Below are 27,730 nucleotides of genomic sequence, written 5' to 3' on the forward strand. Positions count from 1 at the left end.
CTTGACATTTTAAAAAACAGATAGTGTGCACTTTTCAGGTTTGCGTTTCCAGCTGAAGAGTTTAATTGTGGAGATGTGACAGGTATCTCTTTGCCACAGTGCAGAGCGCTGAAAAAACAACTATTGGATGAGCCGTACAATCTTGCGATTCACATCACATCTGATTTCATACGAGACTTTGACTGACCTTCCCTTAGGAAGTCAATGGAAGCAGTAGACTGGATAGTTGTTACAATCATGGATGGATATTATAGCTTTGTCATGCAAAGAATAATAACATCCCCCTCAACATAACACTTCCCTAATGGTCATACAGAACCTAATAGCATACATACACAACAGCAATTCATTCTAGCTCAGAGCTGACCAAATGCAATAATGGTTTCCCTGCAGGGAGATCCTTAATGATTGCCTTCCCTTGACCAAATCGTGAGTGCCAATGACACATAACAGGCCTAGACAGCAGCACAATGAGAGTGCATCTATCCAGTTTGACCCTCAGAGCCCACTGAGTGTGTCACTGGGGCACTAGATCATTTGACCACAGTGAGTCTTTCAGTATCTTACAATGTCTATGAAAATGAGAGTATCCTCAAAGAATATGTTGGATTACAGTCAGTTACACAAACATAATTCAAAAAATTACTTTGAGCTGCAATTGTCTGCTGAGTATGTTGTAACCGAGCATGTGTAAACCTCTTCAGGCTGAAATGTGGGACTGTTGTGGCTGCCATAGTGAGTTAATGGAGTGGAATTGCCACTGCATCCCCTTGTGGCAGAGATCATTGTTTAACAAGAATCTCTCAGTGGCAGGAGAAGTGAACAGTCCCTTTGCTGCTTGCAGCTGTGTAGTCCTTAAACGGCTCTTTCTTCATCACTCTGTTTGGGATCAGAATAACAACCCCAATCCTCGTTAGTAGCACTGACTGCACTGTTACCTGCCCATGCCAGACAGCTGCATGAAGAAAAAAACACACAACCATTAGGCTACTTGTGGGACATGTCAAGCTGTCATTGTCACTTCACGCTTGTGCTCTTCAACTTCATTGTCTGATAATGTACGAGAACACATTAGAAACCAAGAAAACTAGCAAACATATGCTGGCTAACCGTACAACTAGAGCTGGCACTGATGGCAATTGGTTGTATTTCTGCTAACGCGTCGTTGACGAGCACAGTGTTGATTAGTAGAAGTAAATTGGCTGGTTATCTAGCCAATTAAAAATCAGTTTGACTACTATTGCACAAAACAATTGATTAAATAAACTATTGGTGTAATACCATGTGGCTATTCCTACCTGAATGCTGGGTGAATATATTAATTGCTGGGTCCGGCACGTTAACGGCAGCAACCCTGCCTGGCGGTGTTCCAGTGCTAACGTTACTGACTTCCCGGGGTCTCCTCCCGGCATTTCCCCTGTTCCCCTTCCCCGGGTGTTGCTGCTGTTGTTGTGGCGGTGGCAGCCCTGTCGAAGTCCCCTCACCAACGCGGCCTACCTGTTGTCCCATCCCCGCAGTTCAGTGTAAAGATGTTCGGGACGAAGCTATCCAACCCTGCACACTCCCAGTTCACATCCCCCCAATTATGGAGCGGCCTGTTCAGAAGTCTTCCTCAACCCGTCTCCTAGCTAGCTAGCTTGACGTTAGCTATATCGTTGTGAAACCCACCCACCTTGCCTCAAACAATAAAGCAAAAGTCTGATAAATCACTGAAAACAACTCTCTGCCAACGGCCCGTGGGATCTCGAGACAGTAATATTCGGTCCCCCACGTCCGAGTTTCTATGAAATATGGAGCCTTTCAGGGTCGTTTCGCCGTGCTCCGGCCACTGCGCGCCCCCTCTGCCGCCGCCATCTTTACCGCAGAATAGAGCTTGCTATTTCGCAAAGAAGGGGGGGTTCACCCTTCACCAAACTCCATTCCCATCCCTGTCCCCAACATTACTAGGACCTCCGAGCCACTAGGCGGACAGCTCGAGGACCAACCATAGACCCTCTGTCGAGATTCGCAGGCTAGACCAACTACTATCATGATTGCATTGTTCACAACTTTTATATATGAAGTAAGACCTCTGGAAAAACGAAATGTTCAACGTTAGAATATACACTCTTGAAATACTGTCATAACATTGACCAAATGTTATTTGTGTGAAAGCCATTTCTACCAAACAACACTTAAAAAGACAACCTATGGCTGTTTTCTTTTGGCAGTGACAGTTCGGCTCCATACCACTGACTTGACAGCTAATGTTTCATGCCTCTGTATGTCCTCCTCCCCCCTATTCCTAGTGTACATACATACTGGTGTGATTTCATGGATAGGATCCCACATCTGTGATTTGAACTGACTACATTTTATATTAAATCAATTCAAATTGTATTTGTCACATGCGCCGAATACAACTGGTATATATATACCTTTTTTTTTTAAATATTGACTAAATACAATTTTAAAAATAAAAGTAACACAATAAAATAACAATAACGAGGCTATATACAGGGGGTACCTGTACAGGTTGGTTGAGGTAATTTGTATGTGTAGGTAGGGGTAAAGTGACTATGCATAGATAATTAACAGCGAGTAGCAGCAGTGTAAAAACAAAAGGGTGGCCATTTGATTAATAAATATTAACAATAAACTTTATGACAAAAAAAAACATTTTTGCAAAATCCATTCAAATTTGTATTGTCTTGACATTGTGAAATGTACAATATTCTATATGGAAAGTACATCAAAAACGCGAACTGTTCTTTTTAAAGTAAAAAAATGCTGCAGTCTCGATTCTAACCCAGGGTTTGGTTTAAAGACCAAAAAATATAGATTTATAGCTTTATTTTCAACCTGACATATACCTAATGCACTGTAATGGTAAATAGTATACAACATATCTCGTATAATACCAAATAAATGTTTCAAACACTAGAACTCCATAAATGTATCAAGCAAAATAGAGGAATGTCAATCTCTGTTCAAAAATAGAAATATCTGAACAAAAGTATCACTCATTTTCTAAATGATCAAAAGAGCATCATAATAATCTCAAAAGTGGGCTCGAAATAACCACTGAAATACGACCACAAATAGTAAACATTCTCCCAATTACAATACAGGCTGAAGTAGTCTTGCAACAAAATCTCGATAGGATATATATAAACACACACACGTTTCTCTATATAACAATGTTTTGTTAACCGTCCTTAAATAATTACTTATGAGTAAAATAGATTGTCATGAGAAACAAGTGGGAATTCAAAAATGTTACATTACAGCGCCATCTGGTGGTTTAAATTATCATACATGGTTTGAGTCAAAAACAAAAACTGTTCCATAGAGACAATCACAAAATGACAAGTCAGACTCATGGATTGAAGCTGAAATTGAATCCCTAATTTACAGCATTAATGGCAACAGTTAGTGTAATGATGTAATTTCTGCCAAAAGCAAATAATGCACGAATGTATATTTAGGCATTGGCACTAATCAAGTAAATAAACAATACATGCATCAGTCATACTGATAATGGCAACATCGGAGCAGCCAGCTGCAACAGCAGTGCAGTTTCCACCAACTCAAGGTCAGGTGTGGAATTTCTGATTGGTATAGTAACACTTTCAATATTGCTTTTGAATAAATACATATTCTTAGTTAACATTAATCTTTGTGTAAGGCTTCACATCTGACAAAACATTCATAGCAGTAAACACAGAGCAAACTTATCTCCATTTTGTTTAATAAGCTAACATCTCCATAAGGGTCGGGCTCACTTCAGAATTGAAATGGAGAATGCCTCAAATTCCAATTTAAATGTTGAATTTAAATAGTAAACAGCAAACACAATTGCAATTCAAACTTGACTGAAAGGAAATGTAATGGAGTTCAGAGAAATTCAAATGCCTCTATTCTATATTAGGTGGTCTATACAAATATACATATTGGACATGAAACATGTCATTATATACATGCATATCGAATTGTTAAAACAATTGATTTTCAGGACAAACTGAATGATCAACAGAAACAAAACCTGTATGTGAATATTCAAAGTTATTGTATTTCATTAAATTGATTACATTTTGTTCAATGAGGAAAATACATTTCACAGAATGCATTAGTGTAACCCTGCAGTTGACCCTGAGGACTTCAAAAAGAAGCCAAACAAATGAAAGGGTTGGCAGAAATATAATTGGCTATTCTAAGCACCAAAGTTATAAGCATCATTTCCAGAGAAAAGTTATTATTTGGTGTCTGGAACTGTGAGATTCAATGAAACTCATGTTGTATGACGTGTGAAATTTCCTTGAGTTACTTTCTGTCACACAAACTCTACATCCAGTGGAGTGCAGCCAATTCAACTCTAATTTCAACTCATGAGTTGAATGGGAGTTAATTTCAAACTTCTGAAATGAGCCCAACGCTGATCTCCATCAACATGACTTAAAACACCTTGGAGAATCGACGACACAAAATACAGTGGCTGAACATTTGAAATGTCTGGGTTCATTAAAAAAAAATCACAAAAAAAAAAAAATCTAAAAAATTGTTAAGTAAATTATTTGCTAAATATATATAACTGCATGTTTGCTAAGAGGTTAACTTTTGGGAAAAGCAGCAATTTTACAATTTACCATATTGGCATTGAAAGTGCATTTCAAATGAAAGAGTATGGTAATTGTATCCAGGCTGGAAATAAAATTATAAATAAAAAATATTATATATATATATTTATTCGGTTCACATTTCTGTGCTCTGTTACCCTGATTTCCAATGGGTTTGTCATGAAACTAAAAGGATAAATAAGGCATCTTTGTGAATAACAGAGGCCATTATGTCTCACTCACTCCATGCCCTTTCAAATGAATAACGCAGTCTCTCAATATCAGTCAGAATGACTAGTGTAACAAAAAAAAAATGAAGTCAAACAAAAAGTAAAAAGGCTTGAAAGAAACAGGAGGTTGTGCTCTTCCTAAACACATTCAATAGATTGGCGAGTGTTGTCGGTTCAGTAGTTCAATGTGATGTCAGTTACAGCCCCTCAAGAGTCGACTGCTGGGTTGGTCTGGAGGTGACAGCTCCAGGAACGCGGCTTCAGCAGCTCTAGGAAAGAGGGCTAAAAACAAGACAAAAAAAAAACATGGCATGTAAAGACTTGGTTGAATCTAAGGTTGCATCTCAATTGTTTAAAATATTTACTCTCCATGATCCGAACAGCTATGAAAAATGAGCCTAAAATGAATATTTTCCTAGATGTGCAGTGGTGTATACCTCCTGAAGGGGACAGTAGCGCTGTGCATACCACTCCTGGGAGTAGAGGCAGATGATGACCCCCTGACCGAGGAACAGAGCAGTCCACATGATCACGTTCCAAATTGGGCCTTTTCTCCGGTCATGAAGAATGAAGTTAAACATCACTGCCAGATGAACAGCACAGTAAAGAAGATGAGCAGTTAGGATTGTGAGTCAGAAAAAAACTTCTGTTTTTATATTGTGTCTGTTGTATTGTAATGAAGGTAAGGTCTTACTTCCGAAGCACATGAAGAGGCAGAAGAGGACTGGGTAGAAGAAGCCGAAGCAGATCGCCAAGATGTACTCATGCACTACTGCAGACATAGTGAAGACCAATAACATGCCTGCCGCCCGAAATCTCTTCTTCGACATCTGTCAGGGAGTGGAGTAGGAAAAAAACAAACAGACGACAGACCAGAGGGTTAAGACGGGCATGGACTAAATCAAAGCTGCTCAACTGGCTTGCTTGTTTAAGATTAGAGTTACACAGCAATGTAATGGGGGGGATACTTCATAAGTATTGTAAAAAAAAGAGAGATTAACATTAATGCCAAGTGCAACAATAACACTCACCCATAGGAAGTCACAGTACACATAGTAATACAGCCAGTCGTGTACCACCACATTCCAGGTGCGGTAGTAATTGGCAAAGGATGTGGAGTTCCACCAATCCTGTGAAGCAAATCAATATATTATTTTTTTAAAGAACACAGCAAAGAGCTGATTGAGGCAGTGTAGTGAACACTGTAGCACTACTGCGCTGTAGATCTAGTCAGTGATTGACTAAATGAGTAATATGGCCGAGGAAAGGCATCTGCCTGTGTACCTTGTAAAACATCCTGTCAGCAAACCGCAGCATCTCAGCAAAGGCATTGAGCCAGCAGTGCAGGAAGGCAAAAAAGGCCAAGAAGAGAACCAGAACTCCTAGAGAGAGAGAGACACACAGATGACATATGATTTCCCTCCATTCATTCAAATATTTTTGTAGTTAGTTAACAGAATCATCTAGACAGAGTGATCCAGAAGACAATATAGTGAACGTGTAGGAGGAATACTGTGGTGCCAATGACACAAGCTGCAAGTGAGGATGTGTTCACTGGAGTTACCTGGCAGGATAGAGTTGAACACACACAGGACCATGGCCCGCAGGTCAAACAGTTGCTGGCTGATGCTGCGGAACTGTGGGATGCAGAGGCGCACAAACACATAGTAGGCATAGAAGAGACATCCTAGAACCTGAAAGACACGAGAGAGAGAGAGAAACTACATAAATGAACTGATCTCCTGGACAAGGTCTTCAACTATGCTCAGGTATTCATTTAGATTCTCAAATCATACCTGTAATAACTTAGAGGCCACATAACTCCACCTGATGATGGGATTCCTGCAGAGGGAAACAAGAGTTTGAATGTTTACAGAAAGGCAAATAGCGCTCTTGCAGCTGAGTATAACATGCAAGAGGTATGTTAATTTAAACTAGGTCTTATGTCATTCCACTCTGCTTACCTGGGATATTTATCTCTGTAAATAAGGGTGGGAGCAAAGAGGAAGTAGATATAGTGGCTCAGCTGTGGGATGAGTGGAGAGACTGGGGAGGAGCCTGGAGAATAAAAAATAAATAAGGGAACTGAATACATCTACAGACAAAAACAGAATGTAAGCTAGTGTCTATAAATGATTCATAAAAAAACATAGTTGCTTACTGGATTTGTCTTTTTCCAAAGCCAGAACTTTGGGGACATTCTCCCTGATATAAGAGTGTGCCTTCATCATCAAGCGCACCTGCAGGGAGACAGCACATGTTGTCAACCAATCACAATGCATGTCCATCAGTAGACTGAACATCAATAAAACAAAGAACATGTCATGCCCCGGGCGGGCCTGCATTTGGAGTACCTGTTCCAGGATGATGATGAAGCAGGATGCAGGGGGAAAGCTGTTCTTCACCACCACAAAGGTAGGCAGGAAGCCTAGGCCCAGGCCCTGGTAGAGCAGGAAGAGAGCACCCAGTAGAAGAGACCACAGGGTCCCATGGTGGGACTCATGGTAGTGAGAGGCCCAGGTGTGGAACAGGCTGTAGGGCACCACCAGCACTGAAAGGAACATGCAGATCCAGGTAATCACCACCAGGGGGAACTGTCCAAATACATAGACCAGCAGGTCAAAGTCCAGCACCAATCTGGGGAAGAGGGGGGAATGAAGAGTCAATACACAAGTGGTAGTTAATATTTAAAGAGAGGGAGATATCAGTAAAGAGTCAGTGTTACACCTCACCTGCCTTCATCGATGAAGTCAACCACCAGGGTGCTGAGGATGAAGAGGATCAGCAGGGCAATGAACATGTGGTAGATGGTCCGGATGTGGTTCACTTCAAACAGCTCACTGTGAAACAAGAGACATAGACCATGATAAACATAAACAATACGGAACCAGCAACATTTCAGTTTAAGCACAATGTATATAGTGTTCGATGAGGGAGCTTTTTGTCAAAAGCAGTCACACACAGTCTATTATTAACTCGTCACTTACTCTAACAAGGACCTCCGGAACACAAACTGTTTGCCTTGGCCCTGGGATGACCCTTGGAGATGCCTAATAGAATAAAAATCATTGACAAAATATTAGTTAAATAGATGTTGACCTCTGACATAGTAAGAGAGTAGGTCAGAAAGGAGAAGGGTGGAAGGCAAAAGGGAGCAGTGAGGGGCTCAATACCTGAGCTTACTCCTCTCTTTATCGGACAGAGGAGGGGAGAAGACAGCAGGGACAGGAGCAGGCTCCAGGCTGGCCGATTCCTCTATCAGACTGTCCATGAACTCCAACACCTGGGAGTCAAACTGCCTCATCAGGTCAAACTTCAAGTGCTGTAAACCAGATACACATCCACAATCAGCAAGTCATAGGGTTCAGTTAAATGAAAAGGATGCTTGTGAATTTGTATTTAAATCCATATCATAAAGACAAATATTAAATTGACAAACATTATGTCAGAACAGAAAGTAACCATTTGTAGCTGGAGATAATGATGACCCTTTAAAAAATATATATATTTTAATGATGACCTCATGTCCAGAAAGACTGGTGACTGTTCTGTCTATTTGATCTGTTTGCACAGTAGAGGTTAGTTGACCTTTATACTAAACAAACTGCCCTTAAAAGATTGCTTTAAGAAAACAATCCTCTTCCTCTCTTCCTCTCACATTGTGTGAAAATAAGGGCGCTCTCTGGGTCTGGCTGTCCTGTACAGTAAAGACAGGACGTGTTAATTTCACCCATCTATTATAATGCGATAAGATGTGAATAACACTTCATAGTTCAGCCAATTACACCATACATCAATACATGTTTCAAGTGGCCCTCTTCAGTTTGCACTTCCCAATTAATTGTGAAACTTTCGTTTGGACACTCAAGTCACCGAGGTTGACCCCTACAATGCATTTCAGTCATTTCCTCACTGGTATGCAATACTAATGGACTCAAATCAGACAAGGGTTTGGATGTCATAAAAGCAGAACTGAATCTTGCTGTATCTTTCCATTCTCCAGGCATGAAAGTGGGAAAGATGGAGATTAGAATAGCCTTGGCTCACTGCTAGTTGTTAGCTCTTTTTCTAATGCACAAATAATGACAGGATTTGAAAACAAACAGTCAAGGCAAAGCAGCTCGCCAGGTTAAAATGAGAATGTTACAGCTCACATACGCTTAAGGAAAATATTGAATCAGTCCAGTAGGGATTTGGCAGTGCAGAAGCAAGGCACACAACACTTTAAAAAATATATAGGATTAGGCACATCCACAAACAGTGACAGAACTAAGAGGAGTTTGTTGAATCATTGGGACTCAAACAATGGACGGGTGACTTGTGAGAACAGACAACATTGTTTGGAGGATTTGACATCAGAACTCAGAATCTAATCACAGGCTCAGAACAAATTTGACCTGCTGACAACACATTCTGTTTTAAGTCTCACCTCTGCTTTCCTCTTCAGTTGGAGTTTCTTGCTGATGAGTCGCTCCACTTCCATTTTTCCTGAAATAGATGGAGAAAATGTCATTTACGCAAAGCAATAAAGCGTGGATCAGGCTTTCGTATTCATTCAGTTCCAAAGTCTAGCAGTGCCAGTGAGGAATATGAATTCTAAATGACTTCAGGACCAATACAGTTGCCAGGTTACCCAAGAGGAAGATTAATATAGGCCTACTATGAGTAAACAATACCATGTTAAATATTTACATAAATGCCTAAATCAATATAGCGGGTGGACAATTTGCCATTATTCCCCATGGGAAATAATAAGCACAGTCTCAGGGAACCTTAAGGACAAGGAACAGAGCTAGCTGGGGTGTGGTTAAATCCATTTTTGTCTTCAAACAGGATCAAATGAGTAGTACGCTATCATGTAGCCTTTAGACCGGATATAGTTCTACAGATAACAACCGACCTTTGAATGGTGTTGAAAAATAATTTTATAAGAAATGTAAAAACTTTAATGAACTGGGCAACAGGACAGGTCAGGGAAGTTCCATGAGGCGCTTAGTCATTTGAGAGTCATTGAAGACTGGTCTTGAGAAACAAATGTAACCACTATAAAGACATGACTAGTGAGAAACACCTGCTGAGGTTTAAGGAAGTGCCACTGTACAACCATTCAAACACACCCATGACTGAATGACTGTACTTGGGGTTAATCCAGGTTATCTTCACTCAGAATTTAAACAGGTCTGACCATTGACTATGTGGAAATAAAACAATGACCTTTGAGAGCTCAACCCATGACCTAAGAATTGCACCATCTATATCCTGATAATGTCACCCCACATAGATCATTCTTACTCATAAGCATAAACACTTTCCAACTGTTCAACCACCTGTGTTGCATTTAGCTCTGACACCTGTTAATCAAGCTCTATTCTCGCACCATTACTGTGGATCTCTCCATTGCTGCCCTCTCCACCCATACCATCCAGGTTTGAAATGGTGGGCATTTTAGGTAAAGCGCTGCGGCAGCGCAGGACACTGTCATCCCCACTCTCCATCCTGTAAGAGAACAAAATGTTGGATATGTATACACACACACACAAATCATATTCACCTGACAAGCTAGATGGAGCTCCACACAATAGTTAAAACAATTCAACTTCCTAGTCTTAAAAAACATGATAACGCCAAAATGTGAAAACATCAGTGGCCATTGAATGCATTTTTCAATTAATGTATACCTAACTATAAATGGGCATAAAAACAGTGGAAGACAAGCGATGATCTCTTTGCTTACTTGCTTGATTGCTAACTGACCTCATTGGAACTGAAAGACCGGGTCTGTCAAAAAGTTAGTTGAGGGTCAGCGGACGGTTGTGATTTTTCTGAGCATGCCTTGCTAGCTGGCAGCAGTCAGAGATTTGTACAGAGCCAATAATATAATAATGTTCGAACCATCATGGATAAATTACTGGCTTGCGCCAGTGATCACAGTGTGCCAGGTATTCAACAACAAGCTATGCTATGCTATGTAGCTAGTGCCCTGGACATACGTCACAAACTTGCTACAATCGAGCTAATCAAGTCACAAAAATATTTGTTCTTATGAGAGTTCAAATTCTGTGGTTCCATCGCTCGAGAAAACGTCAGTCAAGCGCGAGCTAACTAGCAGAGCTTGTCTGTCAAGTTCGGCGTTTGGTGTTTTTTTTGGTTAGGGAGATAAGGATTTGGCTAGCAAGCTATATTGATGCTACTCACCCTTCACTGAGCCGTGTCTTGAAATGAAACCCCCGTGTTAATCTGTTACTTTCAATGTTCATCACATTCTCATCACTTCAATGTTGAAAAAACGTGATGCGATGATGTCTCTTCTTTTTCTACGCCACCACCCCGCCTCTAAATGACGAGAGGGTCGGTCCCAAATCAATCATCTATAGTCACTCCGCCTATTAGTTCCCCCCCCCCCAGACCAGTATGCTGGCTGCAACCTAGTCTCAGAGCATTTCACATTATGCTGTAAATAAATCCGAGCCACTCCATTTAGTATGATATGTTAAGTTTCGTATGGTGTGTATTAATTTGTGGATGTCCGTCATCCATTTCATATGATATATGAATTACAAATTTGTATGATATGTTATGAATTGCAATTAGTACAATATGCTACGAATTTGAAAAACGTATATGTTAAAAATTCCAATTTGTTGTGGCTAATGTTAGCTAGGTTGCTAGGTTAAGGTTAGGGGAAGGGTTAGCTAACATGCTAAGTAATTGCTAATTAGCTAAAATGCTAACGTTTTCCATGTCGAGATTCGAATATGCAACATTTGGAATGCTAGACGTTTGCATTACGCTACCATTTAGCCTTTAGACCAGATATAGTTCTACAGATAACAACCGACCTTTGAATGCTGTTGAAAAATAATTTTATAAGAAATGTAAAAACTTTGTAATGAACTGGGCAACTGGACAGATCAGGGAAGTTCCATGAGGTGCTTAGTCATTTGAGAGTCATTGAAGACTGGTCTTGAGAAACAAATGTAACCACTATAAAGACATGACTAGTGAGAAACACCTGCTGGGGTTTAAGCAAGTGCCACTGTACAACCATTCAAACACACCCATGACTGTACTGAATGACTGTACCATGATGGTTCGAACATTATTATATTATTGGCTCTGGACAAATCTCTGACTGCTGCCAGCTAGCAAGACATGCTCAGAAAATCACAACCGTCCGCTGACCCTCAACTAACTTTTTGACAGACCAGGTCTTTCAGTTTCAATGAGGTCAGTTAGCAATCAAGCAAGTAAGCAAAGAGATAATAGCTTGTCTTCCACTGTTTTTATGCCCATTGATAGTTAGGTATACATTCATTGAAAAATGCATTCAGAATTCAAACAGGTTTGACCATTGACTATGTGGAAATAAAACAATGACCTTTGAAAGCTCAACCCATGACCTAAGAATTGCACCATCTATATCCTGATAATGTCACCCCACATAGATCATTCTTACTCATAAGCATAAACACTTTCCAACTGTTCAACCACCTGTGTTGCATTTAGCTCTGACACCTGTTAATCAAGCTCTATTCTCGCACCATTACTGTGGATCTCTCCATTGCTGCCCTCTCCACCCATACCATCCAGGTTTGAAATGGTGGGCATTTTAGGTAAAGTGCTGCGGCAGCGCAGGGCACTGTCATCCCCACCATACTAAAATGCTAAAGTTGTCCATGACGAGATTCGAACATGCAACCTTTGGGATGCTAAACGTTTGCGTTATATATCATTTTTGCCTTACGTAAGCTTCTGTCTTATGTAACCATACCAAATGTAACATATAATACTGATGTCAGTTTCCTGGATTTACGTTTACTATATTACGTTTAATCTATGAGACCACGCTGGTATAATGGTAAACATGTGCTATAGCATGGTGAATTAAATCTGTCTACATGGCTTTCGAGCAATTTGGGAAATTACATTTTATTTTCCGTGCCAAGCTGTCCATGTAAGAAACCTCAGTCAGAAGACACACTGATACTGTCTTCCATAGCTTTAGGCAAAATGTCACCAAAGTTATGTTGACCATGGAGAATTGTGAGAGAGAACATTGATAACAGAATGTTAAACAACAGTCTTTGTAAACTACAGTATATAACCTGTCAGAAATGTCCAGTTGATCAACTACTAGCCCATGTTAGGTAAATTAGGCTAATCAGCTATTTAAACCTTGTAGTTATCATGGCCAGATTGTGCCCATGGGGTCCTTGACCCCCAGGGGGACCACATTGATTTTGTTGACTCACTCAGGTATCATATGAACACAGGAGGCATAATGTGTAGAATTGCAGGAAATTAGTTTAAAAACTGCAGCCTAGGAAATGTGTGTGACCGGACCTTCTCAAATAGTAGTTGAGTACCCCTGGTCTAAAAGCATGGTAGGAGAGGATGAGTAATGGGGAAGTGACACCACAAGAGAGAACACATTCCTACACATAAGTCCTCAATGTATGAATGTGTAACCTACTGCACACTGTCTGTATGAACAACAGTTTTACCCAGCATGGGTGTATTGTCCTGCAAATTATGTTCTGTAATAAATACAGCAGCCTACTACAACAGTTTTCCATCATCTTACGGAAACCATTTATATAATTCATTGCACATATTTCGGTTAATTCCATTTGTGACAACAGGGTGTACTACTGTCTACTGCATTTGAGGTATAAACCATAAAATGTGTGCTCAAGTTATTGTAAAGTAAACTGAAGTAACATTTCAATTTATAACAATTTGAAGTTTAGACCATCCAGATATTGGTGTTCATCAAGACTTCAGGTATTAGTCGACAGGAATAAAAAACAAGACGTCAAATAATAGCAAAGACATACTTACAAAAGCTTAACAATTAAATACAACATCCACATGAATCTAATCTGAAGCATATATATACACAGTACATCACTAAGAAAAATCAATCATTAAAAAAAATAGAAATGCGGGAGATAAACACAACAGCTTTATATTTTTCTTTATAAAAGACACATGATAAGATTAACAAATAACTCTAAAACTACATTTTATTATATAGCTCTAGTTTTTATCACAATTACACAAATGCTACAGCGATCACACAACATGATGATATCTCTTTCTTTTGTCCTGAAGAGGAATTGCACCCAAATGTTCTTGACCCATACACTGGTCAGAGCGTGCTGCTTCTCTATGGATAAGCTGAGGCTACAAAAAGCACAAAGGTCCCAGGACAGCTCTGAGGTCTGTGTCCCAGTGGTCTCCCCTTCCCTCCATACGAACATCCCTGAGGGGCAGCAGCTCCATGTCCCCTCTGTGGATCTCTGTGCTTCCCCTCACTCGTACCTCCACCTCCACCTGAGTGACAAACATGGGAAAACAAGCTGAAAATACCTGGCTGTCATTACAGTACACAACATTGTTCTCACATTGCAGTAGCCCTGTCGTCTTTGTATTGGTCTTGACTGACATCAAGTGGCCAGGCCATGAATTACAATGGTTGTGTAGAATGAGTTGTTCTGCAGCTGACATAAAACAACAAATGTACTTGGTGTGTATAAAGGGTTACATTGTTCTTTGGGTCTTACTTCACAACCATTCTTCGATACTGTCATATAGCTTGAACCAATCTCCCCACCAGAGTCACCCAGAAAGTGAAGAACCCTGCTTGTTGCATTTTTCCTGATTTCTCTACTATTGTGGTTAAACGGGCAGGCGATGGTCAGGTGCTGAGAGGCAGAGTGGCTGTGTAACCGTAGAAATCGGAGCTGGACCACATCAAGACCAGCATACTCCGACTACAGTAGGAGGGGGAAATGATTTGGATCAGGTACAGTAATGTAGTTATAGATGAATTCGAAATGTAACATGCAGTATGTCTTACCTTATAGCCACCATCAAGCTGGCTAAACCACTGGATATACTTTTTTGACATGTTTTTTTCTGGTTCCCAATTTCCTATTATCTATAGAAAGATAAACCACAACATGCCTTTTCAAAATGAAAGCAATACGTGTAAGTGAGAAATGGTGTGACCCATAATTGATGCTCACTAGAAAGCCTTCCTTAATATTCTGCTCAAGGGAGAGGCAAAGTTATAGATAAATCATTCATACTCAGATATTCTGTGCAACCACTTTCCCCAGTGTCCTGACTGATGCCAGGACCAGCTACTTACCTGTGACTGGACAGGAGGTATACAGGTCATCCCTCCTGCAGTGAAGTTACAGAAGACTTGCACGGCATCAAACGGGCAGCCCTGGTTAGGGTCCACGTAGAAGTGTCCTGGAAAGATCAGACTCTGTTAGTTTTACAAAACATATTACTGGACAAAGGACTCTAGCTGTAAAAAGGAGGAGAGGAGGTTGGCTTTCACTAGATCTGTTACCTACATCAGCTCAGTGTTCAGTCTAACTGCTACCTGCTGAGCTCTACTCACCATCCTGCAGGTGTGGACGAATCAGCCCCAGCTCGTGGCAGGTGGTTGCAGGGCTGTCTTTGCTGCCCTGAGGCCAGCTGATGGAGCTGCTTGGGTTCTGGTCAGGCAGTGAGGTAAGCGTTCTCCTGATCATGGCCCGAGTTTGCTGGGAAAACAGGGCCATCCAAAAACCAACTCACAATAGGTTTAACTAATAAATAAAGACTGATACATCATCAAATCACATTTTATTTGTCACATGCTTCGTAAACAACTGGTGTATACTAACAGTGAAATTATTACTTATGGACCCTTCCCAACAATGTAGAGAAAAAAAGAGAAATAATAGAAAAGTAAAATGCATATTAATATATTTAATTATAAATACACAATGAGTAAAGATAACTTGGCTACATAAACAAGGTACCAGTACAGAGTCGATGTGCAGGGGTACGAGGTAATTGAGGTAGATATGTACATATAACTAGGAATAAAGTGACAGATAATAAACAGTAGCAGCAGCGTATGTGATGAAACAAAGTTAGTGCAAAAAGGGTCAATGCAGATAGACCAGGTAGCTATTTGGTTAACTATTTAATGAACTATTTAGCAGTCTTATGGCTTCGGGGTAGAAGCTGTTCAGGGTCCTGTTGGTTCCAGACTTGGTGAATTGGTGCCGTTCAGTAGCATAGAAAACAGTCTATGACTTGGGTGGTTGGAGTCTTGGACAATTTTTTGCGCCTTCCTCTATACCGCCCCAGTGATGTACTGGGCTGTACGCACTACCCTCTGTAGCGCCTTGTGGTCGGATGCCAAGCAGTTGCTTAACTGATGCAGCCAGACAAGATGCTCTCAGTGGTGCAGCTGTTGAACTTTTTCAGGATCTGAGGGCCAATTCCAAATCTTTTAAGCCTTTGTGTTGGTGTGTGTGGACCATGATAGATCCTTAGTGATGTGGACACCGAGGAACTTGAAGCTCTCAACCTGCACCACTAAAGCCCCATCGATGTGAATGGGGACATGCTCTGCCCTCCCTTTCCTGTAGTCCACGATCAGCTCCTTTGTCTTGCTGACGTTGAGGGAAAGATTGATGTTAGTCTGTGATCATGCCTACCACCGTCGTGTCGTCGGCAAACTTAATGATGGTGTTGGAGTTGAGCACGGCCACGCAGTCGTGAGTGAACAGGGAGTACAGGAGGGGACTAAGCAAGCACGCACATGTGTTGAGGGTCAGTGTGGCGGATGCGTTGTTGCCTACCCCGTCAGAAAGTCCAGGATCAAGTTGCAGAGGGAGGTGTTCAGTCCCAGGCTCCTTAGCTTAGTGATGAGCTTGGAAGGCACTATGGTGTGGAACACTGAGCTGTAGTCAATGAACAGCATTCTCATTTAGTTGTTCCTTTTGTCCAGGTGGGGAAGGGTAGTTTGGAGTGCAATAGAGATTGTGTCATGTGGATCTGTTGGGGGATCCAGGGTGTCTGGGATGATGTTGTTGATGTGAGCCATGACCAGCCTTTCAAAGTATTTAATGGTTCCATATGTGCTATGGGGCGATAGTCATTTAGGCAGGTTACCTTAGCGTTCTTTGGCACAGGGATTATGGTGGTCTACTTCAAACATGTAAGTATTACAAACTGGGTCAGGGAGAGGTTGAAAATGTCAGTGAAGACACGTGCCAGCTGGTCAGTGCATGCTGTGAGTATGCATACTGGTAATCTGTCTGGCACTGCGGCCTTGTGAATATTAACCTGTTAAGTTTCTACTCACATTGGCTATGGAGATTGTGATCACACAGTCGATCTTAGTCCTGTATTGACGCTTTGTCTGTTTGATATTTTGTTGGAGGGCGTAGCAGGATTTTTTACAAGAGTCCAGATTAGTGTCCTGCTCCTTGAAAGCGGCAGTTCTAGCCTTTTGCTCAGAACGGATGTTGCACGTAATCCCATGGTTGGGATATGTACATACGGTCACTGTGGGGAGGACGTCATCGATGCACTTATTAATGAAGTCGGTGACTGATGTGATAAACTCCTCAATGCCATCAGATGAATCCCAGAACAAGTTATGTGCAGGTTATGCAATTGTTTTGAGGAAACATTTAGTGTGGACTATGGTGTATGATTCCTCCATTTGACAGTATAATAAAGAGGTATAGATTACAATAAATGGGGTACCAACTTTTTTGGATCCTCTTCTTTTACCAAGGGCTCCAGGTCGCCTGTTTCTTGGACGGCCAGGAGGACCTGGTTTTCCCTGTGACATAAATGGGGGCTTGCATTTACATGGGATCCATTATGTACTGTACTCTGCATTCTGGATGATTAAGCTACTGTTACTAATTTGGATCATAAGACTATAATGAATAATATAATTCTACGTACTGGTTGTCCACGCACACCTTTCAGTCCCTTAACTCCAGGCATTCCTTGTATCCCCTTCATTCCCTGTGAAGAGCATGGTGGATTTAGATGGAAACCATGGAAATATACCCAACAATAGACATTAGAATGCGAAATGGTTACTTACCCTATTTCCAAAGAGACCCTGTAAAATAAAACAAACACAATTTACCAAACAAGACTTCAAAATGTCATAATGTTAGCAAACGTATACTGGAAGAGACTAAGAAGGTTTGTGAAATAAGGACAAAATACATACAGGTAGACCAGGGAAGCCCTTTTTCCCAGGTGGACCACGAGGACCAATGTCTCCCTATAAATTACCAATACATTGACATAAACTGATAATACATTTGTGCTGATACTGTTGTGCAACATGTATCAGGATATAATTCCTTTAAAACAATTCATATGGAAAAGAGATACCACCAGCTAACCTGTATGCCTTTTGGGCCTAGCTGCCCTTTATTCCCCGGCAGTCCTGGATTCCCCTAAAAGAAAACAGACTGAAGAGTCATCTGCTCTCTAAATATGAGGTGTGGTTCATTGATTTCCAAATACATTCCAAATGACCTACTTTGATTCCTCGTGGTCCAATATGTCCCTGCAGGCCTCTGCCGCCTGCCTGACCCTGAGAGATAACAGATATAAAGGAGCGATGATGTGACCACATAGAAAACTAATACTGTTGTTTTACTCTATAACATACTGTAGGTGTTATTGAGTGTTGAGACATATACAGCACCTTTGATCCATGCTGGCCAAACTTCCCCTTTGCTCCTCCAAACCCTGGCATACCCTATGCAAAATAGCAATATCAGAGTGCTTAGTTATCATGCATAAGAAAAAATGTTTGAGAATATAGACAGGGATTTATAAACATTAACGTAAAGGTTTCATATGTATTTACCCTTGGCCCCATTGGCCCTGCAGGTCCTCGTTTTCCTTTTGATCCAAGATTACCCTTGACAAAACATTGGTGGAAGGTTCTGAATGTAAACCATGGCAAAATAAAGATGTTTGGCCAAATAGCTCTTGTTGTATTTCTATGTACATGCACTGTTGGATATCTCAATTAGTCAAACACAGGTCGTACCTTTGACCCTGGTGCTCCGTGACCACCACTCAATCCAGGTTGTCCACTTTGACCCTGTAACATTAATCATTAGAGTTGGGATGCATCAAGTTCCAACATACTGTGTACTTATACAGCCTTAAAAACACTATGCTTAAGTCAAGTCTGTATTTCACTCACCATCTTCCCTGGTAGACCAGGCCTCCCAGGGGTTCCTCTGTAACCAATATCACCCTGGAGACAAATAGAATCAAAGGAAGATCTATTAGACAATGTCCTGGGGCTACTGATTGACAAATATATACATTAAGATTATGCTTGGGAACCAGACAATGCTTACATTATCTCCTTCATTTCCTTCGACCCCCAGCAATCCATCCAAACCAGCAAGTCCCTGAGATAGAAAAGACAATGTAACAAACACCTCAATAGGATCAACAACATCAACACATTATATTGTATTTTCTGTGATAGGATCGTGCCCTATAGGGATACTTGCTGGCTTTCCAGATCTTCCAACTGGTCCATCCGGTCCCAATGGGCCTTCTTCTCCCTATAAGCAAGAGGAGGAAAATGTGGCACAGAAGAAAAGTTAAAATTGTACTATTGACTCTTCGCTTCAATACATTGTGGGGGAAATCATTGTGGGCACGGTTGGGGAGTAACAGATTACATGTAATCTGATTGCAAAAAACTGTAGATGTAATCATTTACATTACCAGCTAAAATAATGTAATCAAATTAAAAACTTCTTGGATTACATGTTAAATTCACAAAGGATGTTTGTAAAAAAAAAAACATTATGACACCTTTCTGTTTCCTCAAGGACATTCAACTCAGCACTGAAAAAGAGGCAAGTTTAAGTTTGTTCCACCTGAGCAAGTCTGAAAATAAGTCAGAGACTGCTATGATGACACACCAAATGCGTTTGATGGATCCCTTTTGTCTTCTTCTAATTCCTTAAAGGGGAAAGTAATCCAAAAGGAACTGAAAGTAATCAGAGTGCATTACTGAGTTTGGGTCATCCAAACTCCATTACTGATTACAATTTGACAGGTAGCTAGTAACTTTAAGAGATTACATTTAGAAAGTAACCTACCCAACCCCGATTGTGGCGAGAGGGTTTGGTAGAGTGTAGAGCAAGCATTGAAAGAAAGAACTGATTAAACTCACTGGTTTGCCTCTAACTCCCCTGCCTCCCCTCTTTCCTGGGCTGCCATGCAATCCCTTCATCAAAGATAAATGAGAAAATCAGGTCAGACAAAGCCACTTCATATGAAGAGTGTGATATTTCAAGAGGGATTCTGTACTGCATGACACAACCTCTCACCTTTGGCCCTTCTATTCCTTTACCACCTTTCTCTCCAGGGGCACCAGCAGGCCCAGATCTGCCTTTACCTCCTGGAGACCCAGTGAACCCCCTCTTTCCCAATGTCCCCTGTGTACAAACATCCACAAAACATATTAAAACTTTAATCAAAAACAGCTAGTAAACTCTGTATTAAATCAAAATGAAATATCCCACCATTTTGCCTCCTGTTCCAGACTCTCCTTTCTTCCCCCTTGGACCCTGCAATCCCTGAGAAAAACATAAAGGAAGGAGAAGGAGAGTAGATGTGGAGGCTAAAATGATGAAAAAACGTTGAATTGTTATTTATTTAAAAGTTGCAGAGCAAAACATACCACGTCTCCTTTGATACCACCAGCCCCAGTCTTTCCCCTCTCCCCATAATCTCCCTGAGATCAAACACAAATTGTATTAAAATTGCATCATGGTAACTCAAATCCATATAAACTGGTTAAACAATATGAATTACTCAACATCCTGGATAAGCGCATATGCTAAATGACTAACATGGTCATGTAAATGTAACAGATTGAATGGTGCATTACACCTTAAGTCCACCAAGTCCACTTTTTCCATCGACTCCTCTTTTTCCTGGTAAACCCTGCAATGACAGGACATTAAGTGTCCTATTATGTATTCTCAGGTTAAATTAACTCTAAATTAATGTGCCTTGAAATCTGTCCTTACTGTTGGTCCTTTTGGTCCAACTAAGCCTGTAGGCCCAAACCTTCCAGGAGGCCCCTATAACATCAGAGAGAACACACCAGTCAGACACTCATTCCCAACCCAGAACATCTTTCTCAGCAACATTTCAGCTTCATACTGTACTGTATATTTACAAATAGTGGTACCATAACAACACTTACTGTGGTTCCGGGGAGCCCCTTCTCTCCCTTGGCACGGCCTCTTCCGGTGTTGCCCCCTGGTCCATAACGCCCAGCGAGACCTGTAGGGCCTCTGATGCCCGGCTGGCCCTGTCAAGACACATCCACATCATCAGGAGACACAGAAATCAGGCAGGAATTTCATCTAATTTCAATCAAATTTATGGATTTATGTGGGGTTGAAAAAAATGATCTTGTTTGATGGTTTGTGACTCACCTTAAGTCCTGAAGCTCCTTCTTTCCCTCTGTCCCCTGATGGCCCTAAGTATCCCTGTGAATCAGAGGACACCAGCATTAGCTCCTTTTTAAAGATATACTGTAAACTCACAGGAAGACTGATTCTGAGCCATCACAATCAAATTTTTGAAAAAACACAACACCTACTTCTTTCCCCAGTGGGCCCTTTGGTCCTTGTTGCCCGTGGTTGCCTCTGTCTCCCTGGATCCCCATTCCACCTCTTTCCCCCTGAACGCCCATCTTCCCCTTTTCACCCTAAGATATTCAAATGTCATATTGATCCTTTTGTCGGTTGAATATCACAGTTATTGTCAACCATGATTAATAAATCCTGTGATACTCACCGGTAGCCCCTTCAGTCCTGGTGGCCCCATTGGACCCCACAATCCAGTCGGGCCCTAAAGCACAGCAACACTTGTCCCTTCTTATGCAATCATTGTCTTTACCCATTGAGGATCAATGGATTTACATCAGACTCTTTAGTCAAACATGTTATGCCTGTATTTTGGATGACCAAATCTAGATTTAGAATAAATAGGATGACTAAATAATCAATACAGTATAATCAATCTACCTCCTCACCATCGACACCAGCAACTCCCTTCTGTCCGATAGCTCCTCTGGACCCCTGCACAAACACAGGATATTTCAGAGGATTATAAAAAGACACTGGATACAGCTGATGCCCCAATGACATGGATAATGACAGAATATATAGTAGTATAGAGTATAGTTGTACCTTATCCCCATTGTCTGCCAATGGCCCAATACCTCCCTGTGGTCCATCTTTACCCTAGAATTTAAGGACATTCACAATGTGAAGATATCAAAATGAAAGAAAATGTCAATCGCCCCACAATCGTTGAGAATACAGCAATCAATCAAATCGTCAAGGTAACTTACTGGGTAACCTACAACTCCACGGGGCCCAACTAATCCTGGGGGCCCCTTGTCCCCTGGTGGCCCTTGGAGGCCCACCTCACCCCATGGTCCTATATTGCCTGCTATGCCCTGTATAAATAAGATCAATACACACCATTAAGAACATAAACTCTGAAATCAAGTACTTAACACGACATGCTCTAGTCTAGTGCTAAAACCAGGGTGTTTGGACAGTGTAGTAAACTACCGGTCAAAAGTTTAGAACACCTACTAATTCAAGGGTTTTTCTTAATTTTTTACTATTTACTACATTGTAAAATAATAGTGAAGACATCAAAACTATGAAATAACACATAGGAATCATGTAGTAAGCAAAAAAATGGGTTAAACAAATCAAAATATATTTTATATTTTGAGATTCTTCAAATAGCCACCCTTTGCCTTGATGACAGCTTTGCACACTCTTGGCATTCTCTCAACCAGCTTCACCTGAAATGCTTTTCCAACAGTCTTGAAGGAGTTCCCACATATGCCATCTCAATTTGGTTGATGTTAGGCGATTGTGGAGGCCAGGTCATCTGATGCGGCACTCCATTACTCTCCTTCTAGGTAAAATAGCCCCTACACAGCCTGTTGAAAAACAAATGATAGTCCCACTAAGCCCAAAACAGGTGGGATGGCGTATTGCTGTACAATGCTGTGGTAGCCATGCGGGTTAAGTGTGCCTTGAATTCTAAATAAATCACAGTCAGTGTCACCAGCAAAGCAGCCCCACACCATCACACCTCCTCCTCCATGCTTTAAGGTGGGAAATACACATGCAGAGATCATCCGTTCACCCACACCGCGTCACACAAAGACACGACGGTTGGAACCAAAAATTCTCAAATTGGACTCCAGACCAAAGGACACATTTTCACTGGCCTAATTTCGATTGCTTGTGTTTCTTGGTCCAATAAAGTCTCTTCTTCTTATTGGTGTCCTTAAGTAGTGATTTATTTGCAGCAATTCGACCATGAAGGCCTGATTCACACAGTCTCTGAATAGTTGATGTCAAGATGTGTCTGTTACTTGAACTTTGAAGCATTTATTTGGGCTGCAATTTCTGAGGCTGGTAACTCTAATGAATGTATCCTCTGCAGCAGAGACAACTCTGGGTCTTCCATTCCTGTGGCGGTCCTCATGAGAGCCAGTTTCATCATAGCACTTGATGGTTTTTGAAATGCTCCGGATTGATTTACCTTCATGTCTGAAAGTAATGATGGACTGTCGTTTGTCTTTGCTTATTTGAGGTTTTCTTGCTATATATGTACTTGGTCTTTTACCAAATAGGGCTATTTTCTATATACCCCCCTACCTGATTGGCTCAAACGCATTAAGAAGGAAAGAAATTCCACAAATAAACTTTTATGAAGGCACACATGTTCATTGAAATGCATTCCAGGTGACTACCTCATGAAGCTGGTTGAGAGAATGCCAAGAGTGTGCAAAGCTGTCATTAAGGTAAAGGGTGGCTACTTTGAAGAATATCAACTATAACATATTTTGATAAGTTTAACACTATTTTGATTACTACATGATTCCATATATGTTATTTCATAGTTTTGAGGTCTTCACTATTATACAATGTAGAAAATAGTAAAAAATAAAGAAAAACCCTTGAATGAGTAGGTGTTCCAAATGTTTTGACCGGAAGTGTAAATATTCAGGATTATTGGTACAGTTGAAGTCGTAAGTTTAGATATACCTTAGCCAAATACATTTAAACTCAGTTTTTCACAATTCCTGACATTCAATCCTAGTAAAAAATTCCCTGTCTTAGGTCAGTTAGGATCACCACTTTATTTTAAGAATGTGAAATGTCAGAATAATAGTAGAGAGAATTATTTATTTCAGCTTTTATTTCTTTCATCACATTGCCTTTAAATTGTTGAACTTGGGCTAAATGTTTCGGGTAGCCTTCCACAAGCTTCCCACCATAAATTGGGTGAATTTTGGTCCATTCCCCCTGACAGAGCTGGTGTAACTGAGTCAGGTTGGTAAGGCCTCTTTGCTCGCACACGCTTTTTCAGTTATGCCCACAAATTGTCTATGGGATTGAGGTCAGGGCTTTGTGATGGCCCCTCTAATACCTTGACCTTGTTTTACTTAAGCCATTTTGCCACAACTTTGGACCTATGCTTGGGGTCATTGTCCATTTGGAAGACCCATTTGTGACCAAGCTTTAACTTCCTGACTGATGTCTTGAGATGTTGCTTCAACATATCCACATAATTTTCCTCCCTCATGATGCCATCTATTTTGGGAAGTGCACCAGTCCCTCCTGCAGCAAAGCACCCCCACAACATGATGTTGCCACCCCCGTGCTTCACGGCTGGGATGGAGTTCTTCGGCTTGCAGGCCTCCCCATTATTCCTCCAAACATAACAATGGTCATTATGGCCAAACAGTTCTATTTTTGTTTCATCAGACCAGAGGACATTAATCCAAAAAGTACGATCTTTGTCCCCATGTGCAGTTGCAAACCGTAGTCTGGCTTTTTTATGGCGGTTTTGGAGCAGTAGCTTCTTCCTTGCTGAGCGGCCTTTCAGGTTATGTCGATATTGGACTTGTTTTACTGTGGATATAGATACTTTTGTACCTGTTTCCTCCAGCATCTTCACAAGGTCCTTTGCTGTTGTTTTGGGATTGATTTGCACTTTTCGCACCAAAGTACGTTCATCACTAGGAGACAGAACGTGTCTCCTTCCTGAGCGATATGACGGATGCATGGTCCCATGTTGTTTATACTTGCGTACTACTGTTTGTACAGATAAAGTGGTACCTTCAGGTATTTCTTTAGATTTTCCCATGATATCAAGCAAAGAGGCACTGAGTTTGAAGGTAGGCCTTGAAATACATCCACAGGTACACCTCCAATTGACTCAAATGATGTCAATTAACCTATCAGAAGCTTCTAAAGCCATGACATAATTTACTGGAATTTTCCAAGCTGTTTAAAGGCACAGTAAACGTAGTGTATGTAAACGTCTGACCCACTGGAATTGTGATACAGTAATTATAAGTGAAATAATCTGTCTGTAAACAATTGTTGTAAAAATGACTTGTCATGCACAAAGTAGATGTCCTAACCGACTTGACAAAATTATAGTTTGTTAACCAAACATTTGTTTTAATGACATACAACATACAGTAAGTGTATCTAAACTTCTGACTTCAACTGTATATACACTACCCTTCAAAAGTTTGGTTTCACTTTGAAATGTCTTTGTTTTTTATAATAACAAACATGAAATTAGTTGCAAAATTAATAGGAAATATATTCAAGATGTTGACAAGGTTATAAATAATGATTTTTAATTGAAATAACAATTGTGTCCTTCAAACTTAGCTTTCGTCAAGGAATCCTCAATTTGCAGCAATTACAGCCTTGCAGACCTTTGGCATTCTAGTTGTCAATTTGTTGAGGTAATCTGAAAAGATTTCACCCCATGCTTCCTGAAGCACCTCCCACAAGTTGGATTGGGTTGATGGGCACTTCTTACGTACCATATGGTCAAGCTGCTCCCACAACAGCTCAATAGGGTTGAGATCCGGTGACTGTGCTGGCCACTCCATTATAGACAGAACACCAGCTGACTGCTTCTTCCCTAAATAGTTCTTGCATAGTTTGGAGCTGTGTTTTGGGTCATTGTCCTGTTGTTGGAGGAAATTAAGTGCCGTCCACAGGGTATGGCATGGCTTTGCAAAAGGGAGTGATAGCCTTCCATCTTCAAGATTCCTTTTACCCTGTACAAATCTCCCACTTTACCACCACAAAAGCACCCACAGACCATCACATTGCCTCCACCATGCTTGACAGATGGCGTCAAGCACTCATCCTGCATCTTTTCATTTTTTCTGTGTCTTACGAATGGTCTTCTTTGTGATCGAAGCACATCAAACTTAGAATTGTCTGTCCATAACATTTTTTTCCAATCTTCCTCTGTCCAGTGTCTGTGTTATTTTGCCATCTTAATCTTTTCTTTTTATTGGCCAGTTTGAGATATGGCTTTTTCTTTGCAACTCTGCCTAGAAGGCCAGCATCCCGGAGTCGCCTCTTCACTGATGACATTGAGACTGGTGTTTTGAGGGAATATTTAATGAAGCTGCCAGTTGAGGACTTGTGAGTCGTCTGTTTCTCAAATTAGACACTAATGTACTTGTCCTCTTTCTCAGTTGTGCACCGGGGCCTCCCACTCCTCTTTCTATTCTGGTTAGGGCCAGTTTGCTCTGTTCTGTGAAGGGAGTAGTACACAGCATTGAACAAGATCTTCAGTTTCTTGGCAATTTCTCGCATGGAATAGCCTTAACTTCTCAGAACAAGAATAGACTGACAAGTTTCAGAAGAAAGTTATTTGTTTCTGGCCATTTTGAGCCTGTAATTGAACCCACAAATGCTGATGTGCCAAATACTCAACTAGTCTAAAGAAGGCCAGTTTTATTTCTTCTTTAATCCGAACAACAGTTTTCAGCTGTGCTAACATAATTGCAAAACGGTTTTCTAATGATCAATTAGCCTTTTAAAATGAAAAAAGTGGATTAGCTAACACTGTGCCATTGGAACACAGGAGTGATGATTGCTGATAATGGGCCTCTGTACGCCTATGTAGATATTCCATAATGAAATTTGTCGTTTCCAGCTACAATAGTCATTTAGAACATTAACAATGTCGACGCTGTATTTCTGATCAATTTGATGTCATTTTAATGGACCAAAAATGGGCTTATCTTTCAAAAACAAGGACATTTCTGAGTGACCAAAACTTTTGAATTGCCGTGTATATAAAAAAATGGCCCCTGTTACAATGACTAAAATGCGGCTTAGTCTTACAGGAGCTCCTCGGTATCCCTGTATCCCTGTCAATCCCTGCACGCCCTGAAACACAATGTGAGAAGATGTCATGAGTCTCCATGTAGATTCAGTCAGACACACTTTATAAAGCTCTGAGAATAGAACTAATTTGACACTTACTGGACTTCCGCGTTTCCCCTTCGAACCTTCTTGACCTCTGTTTCCCTTCCGAAATCAACATATCAGTAAGCTATGTCCACACTATAGTATTACTAAACAGTTTATAACTCCTTTATTGCTTTATGGGAAACAATTTTCAATGTTTTGTATTTTAGGAGGTCCATTTCAGTACCTTCAGGCCAGGATTTCCCAGAAGGCCGTTCGGACCCTCTTTACCTTTGGCACCCTGTGTAAAGGATGGTAAAACAAACTGACAAAAAAGATTGTGCTGATACACTGACAAACACAACTGCTTTGTCAGACATAGCTAAGTAAAAGAGTTAGGGAATGTTTATGGGGTAATGTGGACTTACCCTGACTCCTGGCTTTCCTGGCTTACCAGTGATCCCTCTACCACCAGAATCCCCCTGTTGACAAATAATATCCCCATGCTTGGTCAGTATGATCATTTTATCATCGCCTGTTGTAAATTAGTGTGTATAGCCAAGAACAGTACAATACTCACACTCTTCCCAACTGGACCTTGAATCCCTGGTGCCCCAGTCTTCCCCACCATTCCCTATGAAATCATATATAAATATACACTACATGACCAAAAGTATGTGGCCCCTGCTCGTCAAATATCTCATTCCAAAATCATGGTCATTATTATGGAGTTGGTCCCCCCTTTGCT

General features: G+C 40.9%; 4 protein-coding genes and 1 long non-coding RNA gene across 7 annotated transcripts in view; all 5 read right to left on the reverse strand.

The window, feature by feature from the left end:
• LOC115108433 (tyrosine-protein kinase ABL2-like) overlaps window positions 1–1,987 on the reverse strand; it is a 39,731-nt gene extending 37,744 nt beyond the window's left edge. For both annotated transcript variants that reach the window (XM_029632750.2, XM_029632749.2), the window contains exon 1: window positions 1,299–1,987. In XM_029632750.2, the coding sequence (XP_029488610.1) occupies window positions 1,299–1,509 (211 nt within the window). In that variant the 5' untranslated portion in view covers window positions 1,510–1,987. The remainder of the gene's footprint in view (window positions 1–1,298) is intronic.
• A 794-nt stretch (window positions 1,988–2,781) lies between these two features.
• On the reverse strand, window positions 2,782–11,155 carry soat1 (sterol O-acyltransferase 1). Of its 2 annotated transcripts, XM_029632753.2 has the most exons (16): window positions 11,021–11,155; window positions 10,203–10,321; window positions 9,255–9,313; window positions 7,999–8,147; window positions 7,813–7,875; window positions 7,558–7,665; window positions 7,180–7,462; window positions 6,987–7,065; window positions 6,790–6,883; window positions 6,622–6,667; window positions 6,390–6,519; window positions 6,110–6,207; window positions 5,857–5,955; window positions 5,520–5,655; window positions 5,263–5,408; window positions 2,782–5,107 (listed from the first exon to the last, which is right to left on the reverse strand). In XM_029632753.2, the coding sequence occupies exons 1-16, from the start codon at window positions 11,080–11,082 to the stop codon at window positions 5,033–5,035; spliced, it is 1,746 nt and encodes a 581-aa protein (XP_029488613.1). In that variant the 5' UTR covers window positions 11,083–11,155; the 3' UTR covers window positions 2,782–5,032. The 2 variants fall into 2 exon arrangements, with proteins under 2 accessions (XP_029488613.1, XP_064865129.1); XM_065009057.1 differs by lacking the exon at window positions 10,203–10,321 and having other exon boundaries at window positions 11,021–11,058.
• Window positions 11,156–12,098: 943 nt separating this feature from the next.
• On the reverse strand, window positions 12,099–20,120 carry LOC115108435 (collagen alpha-1(I) chain-like). The gene is made up of 17 exons (XM_065009443.1): window positions 20,023–20,120; window positions 19,033–19,919; window positions 18,873–18,926; window positions 18,714–18,767; window positions 18,528–18,581; window positions 18,363–18,416; window positions 18,195–18,248; window positions 18,055–18,108; window positions 17,877–17,930; window positions 17,745–17,762; window positions 17,600–17,662; window positions 17,397–17,471; window positions 15,243–15,387; window positions 14,982–15,088; window positions 14,688–14,768; window positions 14,392–14,601; window positions 12,099–14,161 (listed from the first exon to the last, which is right to left on the reverse strand). Exons 3-17 carry the CDS (start codon window positions 18,873–18,875, stop codon window positions 14,012–14,014), a joined length of 1,176 nt encoding a protein of 391 aa, XP_064865515.1. The 5' UTR covers window positions 18,876–18,926; window positions 19,033–19,919; window positions 20,023–20,120; the 3' UTR covers window positions 12,099–14,011.
• A 446-nt stretch (window positions 20,121–20,566) lies between these two features.
• On the reverse strand, window positions 20,567–21,400 carry LOC115107414 (complement C1q and tumor necrosis factor-related protein 9A-like). Its single transcript, XM_029630814.2, has 5 exons — window positions 21,309–21,400; window positions 21,142–21,195; window positions 20,907–21,014; window positions 20,728–20,781; window positions 20,567–20,641 (listed from the first exon to the last, which is right to left on the reverse strand). The coding sequence occupies exons 1-5, from the start codon at window positions 21,372–21,374 to the stop codon at window positions 20,582–20,584; spliced, it is 342 nt and encodes a 113-aa protein (XP_029486674.2). The 5' UTR covers window positions 21,375–21,400; the 3' UTR covers window positions 20,567–20,581.
• A 499-nt stretch (window positions 21,401–21,899) lies between these two features.
• On the reverse strand, window positions 21,900–27,464 carry LOC115108737 (uncharacterized). The gene is made up of 6 exons (XR_010460988.1): window positions 27,411–27,464; window positions 27,230–27,283; window positions 27,058–27,102; window positions 26,917–26,961; window positions 22,065–22,172; window positions 21,900–21,954 (listed from the first exon to the last, which is right to left on the reverse strand). It is a non-coding gene; the product is annotated as an uncharacterized LOC115108737 (long non-coding RNA).
• Between the last annotated feature and the right edge of the window lie 266 nt (window positions 27,465–27,730).

The sequence above is a fragment of the Oncorhynchus nerka genome, linkage group LG24 (assembly GCF_034236695.1).
Source record: "Oncorhynchus nerka isolate Pitt River linkage group LG24, Oner_Uvic_2.0, whole genome shotgun sequence".
In the NCBI taxonomy this organism is placed as follows: Eukaryota; Metazoa; Chordata; class Actinopteri; order Salmoniformes; family Salmonidae; genus Oncorhynchus; species Oncorhynchus nerka.

What these genes read in the sequence shown, in the direction of transcription:
- soat1 (XM_029632753.2), bottom strand. Translation starts at nt 11,082, where the DNA reads ATGAACATTGAAAGTAACAGATTAACACGGGGGTTTCATTTCAAGACA. An exon ending in TTTGGAAAAAGACAAATCCA is followed by an intron (nt 6,884 to 6,986) that starts GTAAGCAACTAT and finishes TTTATTCTCCAG; the next exon opens with GCTCCTCCCCAGTCTCTCCA. An exon ending in GCTACTGTCCCCTTCAGGAG is followed by an intron (nt 5,108 to 5,262) that starts GTATACACCACT and finishes TCTTGTTTTTAG; the next exon opens with CCCTCTTTCCTAGAGCTGCT.
- LOC115108435 (XM_065009443.1), bottom strand. An exon ending in AAGGTGTGCGTGGACAACCA is followed by an intron (nt 17,472 to 17,599) that starts GTACGTAGAATT and finishes TTTATGTCACAG; the next exon opens with GGAAAACCAGGTCCTCCTGG. An exon ending in AAAGAAGAGGATCCAAAAAA is followed by an intron (nt 15,388 to 17,396) that starts GTTGGTACCCCA and finishes CTGTTTTCCCAG; the next exon opens with CAAACTCGGGCCATGATCAG.
- LOC115107414 (XM_029630814.2), bottom strand. Translation starts at nt 21,374, where the DNA reads ATGGGGATCCAGGGAGACAGAGGCAACCACGGGCAACAAGGACCAAAG. An exon ending in AGGGCCCACTGGGGAAAGAA is followed by an intron (nt 21,196 to 21,308) that starts GTAGGTGTTGTG and finishes TCTGATTCACAG; the next exon opens with GGATACTTAGGGCCATCAGG. An exon ending in TTGGACCAAAAGGACCAACA is followed by an intron (nt 20,642 to 20,727) that starts GTAAGGACAGAT and finishes CTGTCATTGCAG; the next exon opens with GGTTTACCAGGAAAAAGAGG.